The sequence below is a fragment of the Gossypium arboreum genome, chromosome 12 (genome assembly GCF_025698485.1).
Source record: "Gossypium arboreum isolate Shixiya-1 chromosome 12, ASM2569848v2, whole genome shotgun sequence".
NCBI classification, from domain to species: domain Eukaryota; kingdom Viridiplantae; phylum Streptophyta; class Magnoliopsida; order Malvales; family Malvaceae; genus Gossypium; species Gossypium arboreum.
Window position 1 is genome coordinate 73,204,706 of NC_069081.1, and position 17,598 is coordinate 73,222,303.

Here is a 17,598-nt window from a genome sequence, read left to right on the forward strand (position 1 = left end):
GCCAAATGCCTAAGCACATATACATCAACCATGTTAGCCATGTAAATACATATATAAATCACTAATCATGGATGAGCAGAACAATTGATTAAGTTTCATAAACATGTATCATCCAATTCAATTTTTCATATACCATGTAACAATATTTCCATGTAATTCATATATGTCCCAGTAATAGTCCGTATTGAACTCTTACCATTTCGTATTAGAATATTACCCGTTGAATCATTTAGAATACTGTTAGATACTCGAGATAGCTCACACATAGGGTGCTAAATCATATAACTGTAATCCGTCAAATCCTGTACATGTATGCTCACATGAGCTATAATCGGTATGCTCTCACAAGCTGTGGGTCAAAACGTAGCTACACAATGCTGCTCACACGAGCTGTGGAGCATCCACAACACATGTCGGACTTCAGCCATCAGTAGGACGTTCAGGACGAGCACCCAAATCATGTAAACCGTAATGACATGTCATTTGTATCCTAGTATTCTTAAGGTTCAAACAGGGGTCGATAATTTTCTTATGTCATTGGATATGCAACCGGTATATATGTATGACATTTCAAAACACATGTAAAATTCAATTAAAAACATATAAACATGATTTAATTACACGAACTTACCTCAACGAGTATACGTACATGTGGAGGCGATTAATCCAAGACTTTCTCTTTGCCCCAATCTAAAGTCGTACGAGGTTTGTCTTAATCTATACAGATAAATTTAACTCAATTTAGCCCAAAAAATTTTAGAAAATTATTATTTTGCCCCTAAACTTTTAATTTATTTGTAATTTAGTCCCTAGCTCATAAAAATGGAAATTTATGCAATTTCACCACAACCCACTATGGCCGAATATCAATTAGGTCCCTAGCAAGCTCTATATTTCATTTATTTCATAATTTCACCATGTATAATTTTTTATTTTTCAGTTTAGTCCCTATTTGACAATTTCACCAAAATTCCTTTTACAAAAGTTGTTTATCTAATAACAACTATCCATTTTCTATCATCAAACATCAAAACTCATGTATATTCATCAATGGTAAAACCCTAACAGTTTCACAAATTAGTCCCCTGGCTAGCTAGATTAAACTACAACGATCTTGAAAACATAAAAATCAATAAAAACGAGACAAAACACATACCTAATCAAGCCAAACAAGCGTGGCCGAACCATAGCTTCAAAAATGGCCACTTTCCTCTTCTAATTCCAGTTGAAAGTGATGAAAGAAAAGATGATGGCTTAATATATTTAATTAGTTTTTCATTTAATTACTTAATTACTTAATTAACCTTTAAAATTAATCAAATTTTCAATAATGCCAAACCATGTATATCCACTATGACTATTTATGGTCTAATTACCATATAAAGACTCTTACTTTAAGGTTTTATAGCTATTTAATACCTTTAGCTACTAGAACTCAACTTTTGTGTTTTATGCAATTTAGTTTTTTTTTAATCAAATTGAGCATGTAAACGGTAAAATTTCTTAAAGAAATTTTTATACGATAGTACTATCATGCTGTAGGAAATAAAATAATAATAAAATAAATTTTTTGACTTCAGATTTGTGGTCCTAAAACCACTATTCTGATTTGACTTAAAACGGGCTGTTACAGGGTTGGTGGATAACTTAACAGAATACTCCACCAAGCCCTAGAGTTCACCAAAACCTGGAGTTTGCCAAATGGTGAATCCTATAGAATATGCCACACCTAATAAAAACAAATATTTCTCTAACTTACTCATTTTTCTACCCTTGACTGAACCAATTTACACGCCAAATAGTAACTTGATATTGTATCCGCCGGGCAGGCTGTTATAGCATAAACCTACCTTTCAAAATTGACCTATAATGCATTCCAAACCAACTAGAATAGTCTCAAAACATGAGTAAATCTATGCCAAAATTGCAATTTCCATAATCAACTAAACATACAAGCAATATGCCACATTTGGCACCAACATAACCATCAATATAAATCAACAATTCATACCGAAACACTTAACCATTTTATACCACAAGCTAGGTCACACACATGTCATTATTTAAGGTTTTCATTCACATTTGCAATTACCATTCAACATTTACTTAAGTTACCATGTGCACATGTTTATATATATATATATATATATATATATATATATATATATATATATATCCAAACTCAACAATGCAAAAACACAAGCACATACTAGATCATATACATAGCATCATGCAAACTTTGCCACAAATCATCATCATTTAGCAAGTTACCATGCTTATATACATGAATAATTATACCAAAACAGACTCATTAACTTGCAAAAGCTTAATCATCCTATTTACATGCCACAAATAACCAAGCTTGAAACATCAAAAGTCTAGCGAATCAGGAGACAAAATGTGTGTGCTTTTCGTTGGTCCGATCGACACATTCCAGATGTCTAAAATCTACAAAAAAAAAAATAGTAACATGGGTAAGTATTATAAATACTTAGTAAGGTTATACAATATAAATTTCTACTTACCTCAATTGCTTAACATATACAATTCACTAAACAAAATAGTTAACCTTATTAAGGCATAATACAACATCGTCAAATAAGTAAGGTTTTTAATTTAAATCCATACATATAACCTCAAATATTCATCTTTCCACCACAATTCAATTTGTATCTCATATACATATCAATTTCATTTATTTTCCAACACCAATTTCATATATTCACACTTCCATCTTTTATTTCTACTTAATGAAACATTGTAAAAGAACTCAATACATAGGTGAAAATAATATCAACTGCTCATCCGAGTTAATCATAAACAATAGTGTCTGGTTAACTATTCGGGTTAAACCTACACAACAATTACCAATTGCTTGACTAAGCTATTCATAAACAATAGTGCTTGGTTACCTATTTGGGTTAAACCTACATAACAAATAGTCTGGCGGGGGCTTAATATACATGTAAAGTTACCAGTACAGGCTAAACTTGTGTCACATGGATCTTCGAGTTCGCAACAAATGTTGGAGCTCGGTACCATCAGGAATCAACCCGTAACCTCATATATAAGACTTTTACTAAGTTTATCGAGATCTAACCTCAACATTTCCATTTTGAATTGATCCATTTCAATTAAATTCAATCATCAATTTATGTAACAATTCATAAACAATTCAAACTATAAATAAAACATAATTACACATTTAAACATAACATAATAGTAGTTTAGACCTAGTTATATTGTATGAACTTACTCGGAAAGACAACAATAAACACAATGGCAGAGACTATTTTGCAATTTTTCTTTTTTCGCGATTTTCTTCTGTCTTATTCAAATCTTGATATATAATATAAATTTATTTCAATCTAATCACACAAATATCATATAAAAAATATTACAAAAATATGTAAGCTCAATTTCATCTTTTGGTTATTTATTCAAGTTTTACATTTTATTCAATTTAGTACCCAAAATCAAACTTGTCATAACTTCCAAATTTGAACTCCAAACTTTAAACCAACTTCAAATATATTCAATTACATCCTCCTAATATAAAAATTATAGAAATTACACACCAATTTCAATATATTAACAACTTAGTCCTTATGTTCAAAACTTACAATTTCTACTTTACAAATTAATCTTTTTTCATTTCCAAGATCAAAATCCAACATCTTAACATCAAAACCTTCATATATTAACAATGATAACATTTTTAAACCATAACAGTTTTAAAAACGAACATGCAAATTAGTTAAAACAAGTTACAATGTTCCTAAAAACATAAAATTTACGAGAAACGAGACCCCAAAATCTTATCATGCAAAGGACGAATGATTTGATAGTTTTAAGCTTTTCTTCTCTTTAACAATGGTGTAGTTCCGATGGGAAGAATAAAATGAAAAGATGTCTTTTATTTTATATTTATTTACTTTTTATTATTAATTTAATATTAAAAGTAATATATATTTCAATTAAAAATCACCCACTAACCGTCTATCCCATGTAAAAGTGATCTAATTGCCACTTAGATCCTTGCACAAACATTAATTAAGCCATTTAACTAATAAAATTCAATACCAATTGATTTTTACAGTTTTTACGATTAGCACTTGTACCTAAATTAACCATCTAATCACTAAAGTTTTCAAGCCAAAATTTAATACACCTATATAACAAATCCATAAATATTTAATAAACATATTTACGGGCTCGATTTATGGAAAGGAGGTCTTAATACCTCATTTTTAAAACCACATGTACTTTAATTAATCATTTAAATATCAAAATTTATCAAATCAAAATTCACTATAACACTATACTTGACTCGTAAATATTAAATAATAATATCTATGAACTCACTCGTCGGAATTATGGTCTCAAAATTAGTATTTTCAATACTACTGGAAAATAGATTGTTACATTAAACCTCAAAGTAAAGTACACAAGAAACTTTCAAGAAATATACAACCCAATAGTAACGATTCCAGAACCAACTCTTAGTAGTAGACCTGTCCAGAAATTAAAATTCCTAGTTTTTTCAAATAACTTCTAGTATTTTTTTATAATTTTCTATTTTATGTAATTTTTTAACTTAATTTATTTTATATTTTTTGTGATTTTTTCATTGTAAAAAGAATTTAGTTTTTTTTCGAACATTACTATGATGCAGTGACAGCAGTTGAGTGGATGGACATTCAAAATGTTGATTTTTAACATCTAAAGGACTAAACTAAAAATGTTTGTTAACTTTAGGACCTAGAGTAAGCCAAAAAAAATATTTAAAGGCCAAAGTAGAAAAATGATGCACTTTAAGGACTAGAACATACATTAAGCTTAAAACTAAAGTAATTTTAAACCCTTTCATATCTTTTTCACCATTAATATTTTAATAATCTAATTGTTATATTTTATATTTCATTCATATAAATTATGCATGTCTAATTTAACATATATTAAATCTATTTATTTTATATAAAAAATTCAACCATTCAATAAATATTAATATATATATAATATTTTAAATCAATATGATAAAAATATAAAATCAATTTGCAAATTTACATACATGAACTATAATCATATTGATAAATTCAATTATTAGTTTATTAAAATATTAACCATATAAAAATATACAAAAATAATTTTACACCGATTTAAGTAGATTTCTTCGAATAAATAAATATCCATATCTTTCAGGTCCGACACATATAAAAGATAATTCCTCATAGTATCCTTCAAATACGTGGAAATGAAGTCGACAATTGAACATGCCTATATGCAACACTCACACGTGACAAGTAACATATATTTCAAAATATCAATTCCTTGTTATGAGTGCTGCCTTTTGACAAATGATCTGTATAGAACACCAATGCATTAGCAAATACACTAACAAGCAGTTTGTGAGACTCAACGCTACGACTTTATGAAATTACCAGAGAGTGCGGGTATAAGCAGCCATCCCTATACTAAGATTTTGCTGTCACCAAAGAATATTATCACGCTTCAACAAGTGAATAAAAGTAATTATCGAGCTTATCTGACATTCTGTCTTCTCTAAATACTTTTTACATCATTCTGTTCAAAGGGATTCTTTCCTTTTGCCGTGCAAACCTTTCTTGCGGAGAGATCACTTGTGGCATCGTCATACCTCCGGAAACAATTATCTCTGCATTAGCACCAAAAGAAAAGAACAATGAAAACACAAACGGATGAGCAAAACTGAAATTAACAGATTGATTGTCCATAACTCATTCTTGCACATGAAATCAACATGGTTAGGAAGTATACAAGCCTACTGAACCAGTATTGCCATCTACTGCAAACGAACAAGAAACTTTAATCAATCAACAGAGCACAAACCCATACCACAGACATTTGGCTCTGCTGCAAAGGACGCGTACAGTTCAACTAGTTTTAAATTTGGCTGATGCTAAATGCTAAATCAAATAAGTTAACAAAAACACAAAACAAATATAATTTTTTTTTCATTATATAACTTGTATTTTGAAGTTTCTTGGTTCAAGAGAATTTTACCTACAAATTTATCTCCTATTTGGCGAAAGTTCTTGGTGAAAAGTAAGCTAAAATTTGAATTTGGAAGTCCTATTATTTTTTTTCATTAACCCAATCTGACATTTTTTTTGTTTTTTGGCCATGAATTCAATTAAGCCTTAACCACAATAAAATGGTTCAGCTCAACAAACTCTTTTCCATAGTAAGCTCTTTCTGACATGTGCAGCATAAATCAACATATCCAAAAACAGCAATACAATGCCTTAATTTTCTGATTCCGGCATCTTTATTAAATATAGAGAATGACAAAGCATGACAAGGTAAGAACTTGCTCAAGAAAATAGAGAGAATACCTATGCCTTCTCGAATAGAAAGATTTGGCCTTATGATCTCTTTGGAGTTCACCAGGAAGATATCACCAATGTATAGATGGTTTGTCGGGACAAAAACACTGCATAGCTCTTCATCTTCATTTTCTCTCTACATGCACAATCAACAAGCTGAGCTACTAAGGGAACTTGTAGGGAAAACAAATCTTGTAAAAGGGAGCTCTTGCTACTACATGCCTCAAAAACTACAACCAAGAGCAGTGCCCATTCATCTAGGATCTCATAGAGTAAGTGGCACGTCATAATCATCCAGTAGAATTAGGACAACTATCAGTGAAATGGACATTAAGTATTTCATACAATAAAGTTATTAGCCACCAAGATATAAAGGATGAAACATCTTTGCTAAGCATTAGTAAATGATTGAATTGAAGATAGTGATTGAATTAATGCATAATCACAATTAAGACTTGATTCTTAAGATTTTAAGTGATCAAAAACACACCCCCAGATTCCCACCAACCTATACACATACCAACCCCCAATCCACAAACACAGTCTGCGCACATTCTACCCATGAGATTTTGGGGTTCATGGCCTCTCTCCATGATGTTGGCTCTGCACTTCCCCTATTATAGAAAGGTTGCTTTCAGAATATATATGTATATATATGATGTCAAAGTCCACATTTCATGAAAGGCACTGACAATATTAAGGTTATATATCACAATATGCATTGGACTATTGGTAGTAAAATATGGTGCCCTTTGTATATACAACATTAGCAAATTTGACTTACAGTAGAGGTTTACAGTTATCCAAGTACAATACATCTTAAACTGTGGCTGCCTTTTGGAAGGCACAGCTCCAAAATGACCAAATAGGATACCATCCAGTACATTCCAAGAAAACCAAATGAAAGTAATCGAGGTTTATCATCGGAACACTTTCAAGTTTTTTATTCATTAGGGATAATATAATTTTTTACCCCTAAATTAGGCAACTAGGTCCACTTTAGTACTTGAACTCGGTAACTAGATTTATTTTGGTCCCTGCAACTAGAAAAATATAAAAGTTTGATGATGTGACATTCTGAGGTTGTCTCACACCATCACTTGAAAATTAAAAAAATTATATAAATTTTCAAGTGATGACTTGGTACAATCTAAAAATGACACATAAGTGTTCTAATAACCAAACCAATGGTTGAACCAATTAAACCACTGGTTCCCAATTCAATCGGCTTGATTGGTTCAATTGCTAGACCAACAATAATTAAATAATTAATTAAAACTTCATAAAAAGAAAATTAAAAATATTATTAAACAAATTCAACATGTACAATTACTGAGTTTTGTCCAAATTTTTTTATTTTTGCTGGTTTTGAGCAATTTTCGATTCAATCGGTTCAACACCTTTGTTCGAACCAATATACTGGTTGATTCTCTATCCAACCAGTCCAACCAACCAATCCAGTCCTATTCCAAGAAGACTGGTCACATCATCAAATCTGGATAAAACCCAAGTTCAGGAGCCAAAATGGATCTGGTTACCAAGTTTAGATCCAAAGTGAACAAAAAAAAGTTTCAAGTACCAAAGTAGGCCTAGTTGCCAAGTTCAAGGGCCAAAAATTATATTATCCCAATTCATTATAAAAGATTAGCAGTTTTTTCAGGGAGATATATATCGTTTAGATTCCTTAGATGTGCAATACAAATATCCTTCAGAAAAGATCACAAGATCATTTCTAAGATAAGCAAGCCATCACAGGAACACCTTAGTTTTAAAATTATGAACTACAAGCTGGAAAAATGATCTGGCAAAAGAACAGATATAATATTAAAATAGCACCTGAAGGACGACAGACGATGTGATAAATCCAAATGCATATTCACCAACACGTGGATGGCGAATGATAGCCACCTCCTTAAATGCTGTAGTATTTTGATCTACAAGGAAAAGATAATGTCTTTGTATGATTGAAGTGAATCATATAGTTTCTGAGCTTTCATGCCAATCAAGCAGTATATCCTGGCTTGTGGAAACATGTGAAAGTACTTTTGTGGATGCAAATCACTTATTGAACTAAATTGATATGAAAAACCAGATTATCAGAGTAGTTAATTGGGTATAAGTATAACCTGGGGATATCGCAGCACTAATTTGTTTTGAGGCGGAGTATAAATGCCTAACAAACGGCATTCGCTTTATAACCCATTCTCCCACTGAGAAAACAGCAGCTCCCATCCATGATGAAACAAAAACACCAACAAAGAATACAAAGAGAAGAGATGTGATAAATCCCAGCCCTGCAGAAAGTAACCAAAGCTCAGACAATCATTGCTCAAAGAAAAAAAATCACTAAAGAGATCTAAATAACATGCAAGAATGAAGAGGAAGAAGAATTCTCTTTGATGAAGCAGTAGGTTGTCGCATGTACCATGTAATAATCATAAATGCTTCTGATGATATTCAGAAATCAGTTACAACTTCATCAGCAATGTTTATCACAATGGAGTTAAAACCCTCAATAGCGATTTTGAGTTCTATTCTTCCTTGAACTTCTCTATAGAATATTATAAAGATTGCAAGCCGATTTTTTTTTTCCTTCTTTTTCTTTTTGGCAATAAACATACATTTTTGGATTATGAAGAAATTTTGGGGTTTGATGATCGTGAAGAATGGTTGAATAGTGATAATTGAAGTAAGAACTTATAAACTTAGCCACACTTCAATCATCAAACATCAAAGGCACAAGTAATACAATTAAACTTACCAAATATGTCAATGCCAAGTCGTTCATATAATGGACTGAAGAAACCGTCAACAAACTGAATAAACCACCAAGTAATGAAAAATGTAACTGCCACAGGAAAAAGGACCACACTGCAATTTTGCATGTCAACATGTTGTTACTTGTTAAGCTTTGAAATATCAAAAGAAATAATGGAAGACTGACATTTGGGGAAATATAAAAGCTTAATACCATCCAGTCATGAACTTCTTTGAGACCCAACTTTGGAGAACAAAACAACAAGCCTGAAGAATAAAACACAAATGCTCAGACTGGAAAATAAAACAGAATGCTTCGATATCAATACAACATATTTATTCTGAAAACTGCTCTCATTGCTTCCACGCTTTCTAAGACTTACATTGAAACTTAAACATAACTGTTCTTTTCAATTTGGGGCAAACATAATTACTTTAAAACCACTCAAGTAGTCAAACTCTGAATCGTTCATAATAATGACTTGAAAATGATTAAATTCCTTGAAAATGGGCACATGAAATTTCCATGAAGCATTTCAACAATAGAAACGCTAATTGGTTTAACCAAGAAATACATAAAGAACAAACCTTATCGTGGAAGCACTCTATCGTACAGGTCATTCAATTTCTTGGTATTTTAGTAAGGAAAAAAAGGGATAATTTAAATGCTAAACCCTAAAAGCAGAAGCATTTATCCTCAAAGCTTAAAATCCTTCTAATGCGCGGCTATTAATTAGTTTTTTCCATAAAAAAAACGATAGAAAGAATCAACAGGTCATCAAGATTTCCACTTTTAAAACAGGTTGAAGCCAAACCCGAGGACAATCAAAACCAACAGAATTTCTGGATATAATTGGGAGCTCAACCATTTTCATTTTCTTTTTCCCCCCTTAATATGAAGAGTCCAACCAGTTGACACTCAATAAACATAGTGAAGAAAGTTTATGATAAATCTTGGGCGATATTTGACCATTTTCAGTTCCTACATCCCAAATTCGGCAGGGATTTCCCATATCTGCAGTCAAAATTCCGTTACTCGCAAATTATATTTAGTGCAAAGGCTCAATTACAACTACATTTGGACTAAGAAAAATATGAAAGAAGTCCAAGAAGAAAGATGAGGGAGTGGGTGTGGTTAATTGATGGAAGTCAAACCTAAAAGAGGGGGGAAAAAAGAAAGAGAAAATGGACCTTGCGAGTGGAGGAATTGGGGGAGCTAGGCCTAGGAGGAGACTTAGCCGGATCTTCGGGATCGACACCACTATTTTCGGCTTGGCTCAGTGGAATCGACGTTGATTCTTTCTCTTCCGCCATTACTAGCTGGGAAAAATGTCGGGAAGTTAGATGGGAGATTTGATTATTGAGTGTTACATGCATTTAATTTAATTAAGATTTAAAAAATAAAAAAAGGCAATATTTACATCATAAGCAATGTCATGCTGGGCGTGGGGTTGGTGTCACCTTAGGGTCACATTTAGTGGTTATATCAAATATGATTAGTCTATTTATTCATTTGGACCTAAATTTGTCACAGTTTTTTATCTCAACTTAATACTCCAATTTTTTTTTTCTAATTTTTGCAATCCTCCTAAGGTGATTATCTATACTCTTAATTGAATCTCTCATTAGTTTAGTTGGTATTACAAGTCAACTAGACACCAATTTGATTAAAGAAATTACTAAATTATCTTTCCTTTTTGAAATTATAATATTATAAACTTATCTTAGTATTTCTCGTACTAAAAAACCAATAAAAATGTTGAAATTTCCCATGTCCCCAACATCTAAAACCTTAACTTTACTCCTATACCCAAAGCTTCATTTTGATTATATTTGTACATTTTAATATTATTACACAAAAGTTTGATCGATAATGTCATTAATTGAGTTTGTGGCACAAGCCAACTCAATATTGAATTTTTTATAATTGGTTTTTTCTTTTATTATTTTTTTCTTTGACCAACATGATAACATTTTGACGTGTTAAAGAAAAATGTTAATGTAACACCCCCGCCTGACTCATCCGTCGGATTCGAGTATGGAGCGTCACAAATGGACTAAGTTCAACTATCCTTAATATTTATCGGCTTAACTATTATAACACGGACTAAGTAAAACTAATAATAATTCTTACAACCAAGCTCTTAAACCATTGAATGTTTAATCTCTCAATTTCTGTCTCTAATATTGTCTGTTTACAATAAGACCCTTGAAGTTTTTAACTTAGGGTTAACTATTTCAAAATCCAGACTCTGAGGACGTCATTTGGTTACACCATATTTAATCCTGAGGCGAAGCCTCCAATGATACCCACCTCCTTTGTGCATGATCTTGAGACAACAACGGTCCCCATTCTTCACGCTATCTGACTTAGTCCCTTATCGTAGTCCTTGATCATTCCAATCATTCCTATGTAGATAAGAAAATTTTCCATAAGTTCAAGAGAACTTAGTGAGTTCCTTCAATGCACCAAATTAAACCTTGTCACACGAAGGTAACAAATGTAAAAAAAAAACTAAACATAAATTAACTACCTGCTCACTCAAGGCAAGTGTTCTTTATCAGGGTGGCTAACTCCACCCGATCCTCTTATGATGAATGAATTAGCATGTGTGAATGTAACAGCCCGATTTTGGGCCTAGCTGGAACAGTGGTTTCAGAACCACTATTCCGAGGCTAGAGAAAATTATTTTGATGTTGTTTTATGTGATATGGAATGTTTATGAAGGTGCATAAAAATTTTGGTATATTAATTTTAGCGATTTCTAGTCCAATTTCGAAAAAGGACTAAATCGCATAAAAGGTAAAAGTTGTGTTTTGATGCCTAAAGGTGTTAAATTGCTTGGTATCTTAAATTGGGGGTATTTAAAGTGAAATTTGACCATTGAAAGTGTCTTGGCCGGCCAAGGGAGACAAATTGGTCAAAAAGCCAAAATTGTGGCTTTTTGGTGACTAAATTAACTAAAAATAGAATAAAATAAAGAAAAGAAAGATCTCATCTTTTCTTCATCTTCTCACCACCAAAAATGGCAGCAAAGAAAGGTTTTAGAAGCTGGAAAATTTCAGCAAAAAAACTCCCATGCTAGCAAGTGATTTTTAATGTCTTTCTTGATGATTTTTACATTTTTGGAACCCCTAAAGCATGAGCTTTCAAATGAGGGGACTATTTTGCAAAATAATTAAGAGTCTAGGGTTTTTCCATGAAAGCATATGTGTTTTTTTTTTGAGTTTTTATGGAAGAATATGAGCCTTGGTAGTGTTATAAACAACTTTCATGAAAGAAATTTGCATGAAAGCACCTAAATGGGCTATTTTGTAAAGTTTGTAAAATAAGTGTAAATGTGTGAAATAATTGAATTTGTGAGTTTCTATAGTTATGAAAATGGTTTATCTAGGCTTAATGAGTAAGAAAATGTGATAAAAATCATTTTTCAAGCCTAGGGGTAATTTGGTAATTTTGGCAAAGTATAGGGGCAAAATTAGAAATTTTGCCAAAATGTGTCATTGGACTAATTTGATTAGTATGTTGTTTTAATAAGCTAAATGTGATGTTATAGATGATGAAAAATGAGATTCGGGCTTAGAACGAGGAAAAACGAGAAATTGATGTTTAGGCCTCTTTTACCAATTTGGTGTAGAGGTAAGTTGTACAAAAATAATGCAATGTGATGTTATTATTATATGTCTAATGTTCAAATATTGCATGAAATGTATATGTACATGTATTTTTCTTTATGAAATGGATTCATGATCTCTCGATGACATTCGATTAAGTTTCGCTATGAGATTCTATGTAAGACCATGTCTGAGACATGGCATTGGCATCGATGTGTGTGAACCCATGTAAGACCATATCTGGGATATGGCATTGGCATCTTACTATGTGTACGAATTTCCCGGAATACCCTTTTGTATTTCAAGTGGTTCAACGGAAAATTCAAAGATTTTAACAAAGCTGTGATAAGGAATGATTATGTTATGAAGTAGTATAGGTATGTATGCAAAACTCATGAGAAATGATTCGGTCTATGATGCACCTTTGGTAAGGTTGCAAATAAGTAAGTCATGTTTATGAGAATGATTTTGTAATGACCTTGAGATTATGGGTCTATGCTTATGATGCATAGCTATGTGTTCTTACCATGATAGATGAAATGATGATGTATTAATTTGGTGAACAATAATTGTTGAAGAGTAAATTAGCGTGGACAGTTTTGGGCTACTGTAGTAGTGTAAATTTGAAAATACACCAAAAATAGTAGAAAGTGAATTAGATGCTGAATAAAATATGGAGTTAAATCTTATTGAGGCTAGTTTCTTATAAAAAAACCGTGTAAGCAAAAGAATTTCCTATAATGAGATATTTTAAGTTGAGTGAGATAGAGTCAGCATGACTTCGAAATCCCCTGTTATGATTTGAGAAAATCATTATAAATTTTATAAAAATATTTATGAGTTATAATTTATATTTTTAGAATCCTAAATGAGTCTATTTTCAAGAGAAATAGACAAGAACATTATTCGAGTCCTGTGCTATGAGATAATTGAACTTTAGTCCAGAAGGGTCGGAACTATAAGACAGGGAATCAGGGGTAACTTTGAGGAATAAACTGTACTATTTTGTAAACCAAAAATTTTGGAAATTTTATGGTAGAAAGGTACATGAGTCTAGTTTCAAAGAAAATTAACGAATCTTAATTTGGAGTTTCATAGCTCCAGATATAAATATTTTATTGACTGTTGTACAAGAAGACAGCTTATCATGAACTTGAGAATATGTTGGGAACATTGATAAAACATGTTAATGGGTTGCTTATAGTTTTCATATGAACTTACTAAGCCTAAAGCTTACCCCCCTTCCTTTCCCATGTTCTCTAGTGTTGCCAGGTTAGCTCAGGTTGGAGTTCGTCGGAGATATTATCACACTGTCAAGCTATCACTATTGGTGTGAGTGATTTCAAGTACTTTGAGTCTATGGCATATATTGGAGTTTAAATATTTGAGTATGTGATATTGCTTTAGCCAAATGTATTGGCTTATTTTGATTATGGGGTTGGTAAACCTATTTATTTATGAAGAGTCTTTAATGGCTTGGTATGAATGGTATGTGGATGTGATCATGAATGCTTAGTGATGAAAATGAGGTTTGATGACATGTTGATAGCTATAACATTAATGTGGTAAAGATGAAGGTAAAATCTATGATATTGGTTGCATGTGAAATTTATATGGTCATGACATGTTAGGAATGTTTAAGTGCCTAATTTTGCCATGTTGTATGCTATTGTATAAGTATGTGTGCATGTGTCGTGAGGGTGACAAAATGGCTTGGAAAATAGCCTTGTATTTGTCCACACGGGTAGACACACGGGCATGTGTCTATGCCGTGTGTGACACACGGTCCGCCCCCATGGGCGTGTTGTCCAACAGTGTGTCCTCTGCACCTAAGTTTTTCAAGTTAGTATGCATGGTAGTATGCACACGGGCAAGAGACATGGCCATGTGTGTCAGCCGTGTGAAGGACACAGTCATAGGACACCGGCGTGTGCCTTAGCCGTGTGGCTTCAATTTGTTCATGACCAAATTGGCAGAATGTCTAGGTTTTTGAACACGAGTTCGAGACACGGGCATGTCCCTAGCACACGGGCGTGTTCTCTATACTCACACGGGCTTGTGGAGCCTTAAAGCATGAAATTTTTCCAAGTTTTTCTTAAGTTCTCGGTTTAGTCCCGAATCGTCTCTAATGCATGTTTTGGGCCTCGTGAGCCCTTTTAAGGGACAAAATGTATGTGAAAAGAAAAGTTTTAAATTGATCAAAATTTTAAGGCGTGGTTTTATGTAGTTGGTTGAGTTTAAGTTCGATAACACCTCGAACCCTGTCCCGGTGTTGGATACGGGCGAGGGGTGTTACATTTAGTGGTATCAGAGTTATGGTTTAGTCAGTTCTCGGACTAATATAGCGTAAGAGAGTCTAGCTATACATGCCATAGTACTACTCGTGATAGTGTGATATCTCCCGGTGCTATCTGTGACATCCCGAAATAGGGCCTAGTTGGAACAGTGGTTTTGGGACCACAAATTCGACATCAAAATATTTATTTTATGATTATTATGAGGTCTAGAATGTGAGTATAGGTATGTGTTAAAGGTTTATGAATAAGTGCCCAATTGGAAATTTGAGACTAAATTGAATAAATTGCAAAACTTGGATTCTAGAAGAAAGAAATTTGTATGAAATTGCTTTATATTATAAATTAGAAGGTCTTGAGGAGAAATTTTCCCAATTTCTAAGTTTTTGGACAAAAATGGCTTTGTATGGATGAAATTTTAAAGAAAGGGCTTAAGGGCATTTTGGTCATTTGGCATTTTAATGAAATAAAATGGGAAAAAGAAGGCAAAATTCAGCCATTTTCTTCTCCATGGCTGCCGAAAATTGAAGGGACACCATAGCTAGGGTTTTCAACATTTTCAAGCTCAATAGTAAGTGCTCCCAAGCCCCTTTTTTAATGTTCTTCGTTTTTTTAAAATCTCGGTAGCTTATTTTCTCTATTTTTACCCATATTTCATGCTAGGATTCATGTTTAAAAATTTACCCATGCATGATTTACTTGTATTTTGATGGTTTATGGAGGAATATGAAGGTTGGGTGAGTGTTAAACATCTTTTTCTAGGTGGTTTTCATGAAAAACCCCTAAAAGGACCTTTTTGCAAAAGGTGTAAAATATGTGGTAGAAATGGGAAATAATGGAAAATGTGGGCTGACATAAGAGGGAAAAACATTCGGCTAGGTTTGGGTAAGGTAGAAATGGCATGTATTTCATTATACGAGCCGAGGGACTAAATCGTAACAATGTTAAAGGCTAGGGGAAAAACGATCATTTGGACCAGGGGTGAAATTTAGACTTGAAAAGTATAATGTGAGGTGTTAATGATCTATTTTTATTGTTATAGACCCCGAGGAACAAATTCCGGAGGTCGATCGAGGAAAACGAAAGGTTTCGGAATAACTAGAACACGATACAGAACGAGTACCAGGTAAGTTCGAATAACTAAAAGTAAACTCATAATATACTTAATTGTATAATTTATGAATGTATGAATATTATATTTGATGGTGGAATGAAAAACCTATGAAATGTATTTTTGGTAATGACATGTGACAAATGTCCCGGTTGAAGTTGGAAAGGAAGTTCGATAGATGAACCATGTTTCATGTGATTTTGAGATCCTGCATGTGTTGCAGAAAGGATTTAGCTTGGACGGGTAATCTATTGATCTCAATGATAGAAAGGATCTAGCTCGGATGGGTGTTCCTTGAGTGATCGAGCCTCCCGAGGAATATATATGTATAAAGGATTTAGCCTGGACGGGTAATCCGATTAGGGTCTGAATTTAGCCTAGACTGGTAATTTAGATCCGAGCTCATTAAGGATGTTTGTCACTATAAGTGATTTAGCTTGGACTGGTAATCCCAACATCACCTTATGAGTTTACGATATGGGGGATTTAGCCTGGACTAGTAATCTCGCCGTAGAATGTATGGTTTATGGGAGTGCATGTCTGAAACGATCATTCCTAAGAATTGACGGTAAAAGGATAGTCCATCGAGATTTCCTAGAAACTCAACGGGATTAATATGGAATATAAAGATGAAGCGGTGAATGATGAGCTCATCTAATGATAAATTACATGATGTATTATGATTGTGACTAACTTGTGGATTGAATGCAAGTGGTAGGGAAACCATTTCATTCTAGTCGGGTTTATTGCTTATTATGGTTGTATGTTAATTATCGGTAAGTTTACTTTCTAGTTATCCGAGCTTACTAAGCATGAAAATGCTTACCCTTCTCTTTTCCCTGTCTTTCAAAGCTTGAGGACTCATAAAGGTTGGAAGACGGTTGGAGAGTCAACACACTATCAGCTAGTCCAGCTTTGGTACATAGATACTTTATTTTGTTCAATGGCATGTATGGGTATTTTTGGGTCATTTTTTCATATGTGACATTTGGCTAGCAATGTAAAGGCTTGAATGTTATATCTATTCATTTTGTGTATGGCCTTGATATATGGCATGTATTGGTCTAGGTTGCTATCCTACTAATCATGAAATTTTTACTTGTTGAAATTGTAACGCCCCGTACCCGAGACCGTTGCCGGAGTCGGACACAAGGTGTTAACGGACTTAATTCATTTATTTATACAGTTCATTTTAAAATTTCCAGACAAGCTGGCTAACTGCGTCACTGTCACTTTAAAAATCATATCTCGAGTTCCAAAACTCAAAAACTGATTCCGTAAATTTTCCCTGAAACTAGACTCATATATCCATCTACAATTTTTTTTCTAGAATTTTTGGTTGGCCAATTAGTACAGTTTATTAGTTAAAGTCTCCCCTGTTTCAGGGTTCGACTACTCTAACCTTCATGCATTACGATTTAGATATCTCCCTGTACAGGGCTTCAATACATATGCC

General features: G+C 33.0%; 1 protein-coding gene across 5 annotated transcripts; it reads right to left on the reverse strand.

The window, feature by feature from the left end:
- Nucleotides 1-5,087: 5,087 nt before the first annotated feature.
- On the reverse strand, nt 5,088-10,517 carry LOC108476617 (protein LIKE COV 2-like). 5 transcript variants are annotated; one of them, XR_001870116.2, is made up of 8 exons: nt 10,314-10,511; nt 9,337-9,389; nt 9,127-9,236; nt 8,492-8,659; nt 8,202-8,299; nt 6,375-6,501; nt 5,442-5,674; nt 5,088-5,362 (listed from the first exon to the last, which is right to left on the reverse strand). XR_001870116.2 is itself a non-coding variant. In XM_017778884.2 (7 exons), exons 1-7 carry the CDS (start codon nt 10,497-10,499, stop codon nt 5,574-5,576), a joined length of 843 nt encoding a protein of 280 aa, XP_017634373.2. In that variant the 5' UTR covers nt 10,500-10,517; the 3' UTR covers nt 5,088-5,573. The 5 variants fall into 5 exon arrangements, 4 of the variants coding, with proteins under 4 accessions (XP_017634373.2, XP_017634375.2, XP_017634374.2 ...); XM_017778884.2 differs by having other exon boundaries at nt 5,088-5,674; nt 10,314-10,517; XM_017778886.2 differs by lacking the exons at nt 5,088-5,362; nt 5,442-5,674 and adding an exon at nt 6,886-6,979 and having other exon boundaries at nt 6,435-6,501; nt 10,314-10,517.
- Nucleotides 10,518-17,598: the final 7,081 nt, after the last annotated feature.

Coding starts and splice junctions, on each gene's coding strand:
- LOC108476617 (XM_017778884.2), bottom strand. CDS start 10,499: ATGCATGTAACACTCAATAATCAAATCTCCCATCTAACTTCCCGACAT. Junction 9,237..9,336: donor AAGAAGTTCATGACTGGATG/GTATTAAGCTTT, acceptor GCAAAATTGCAG/TGTGGTCCTTTTTCCTGTGG. Junction 8,660..9,126: donor ACTTGGCATTGACATATTTG/GTAAGTTTAATT, acceptor TACTTTCTGCAG/GGCTGGGATTTATCACATCT.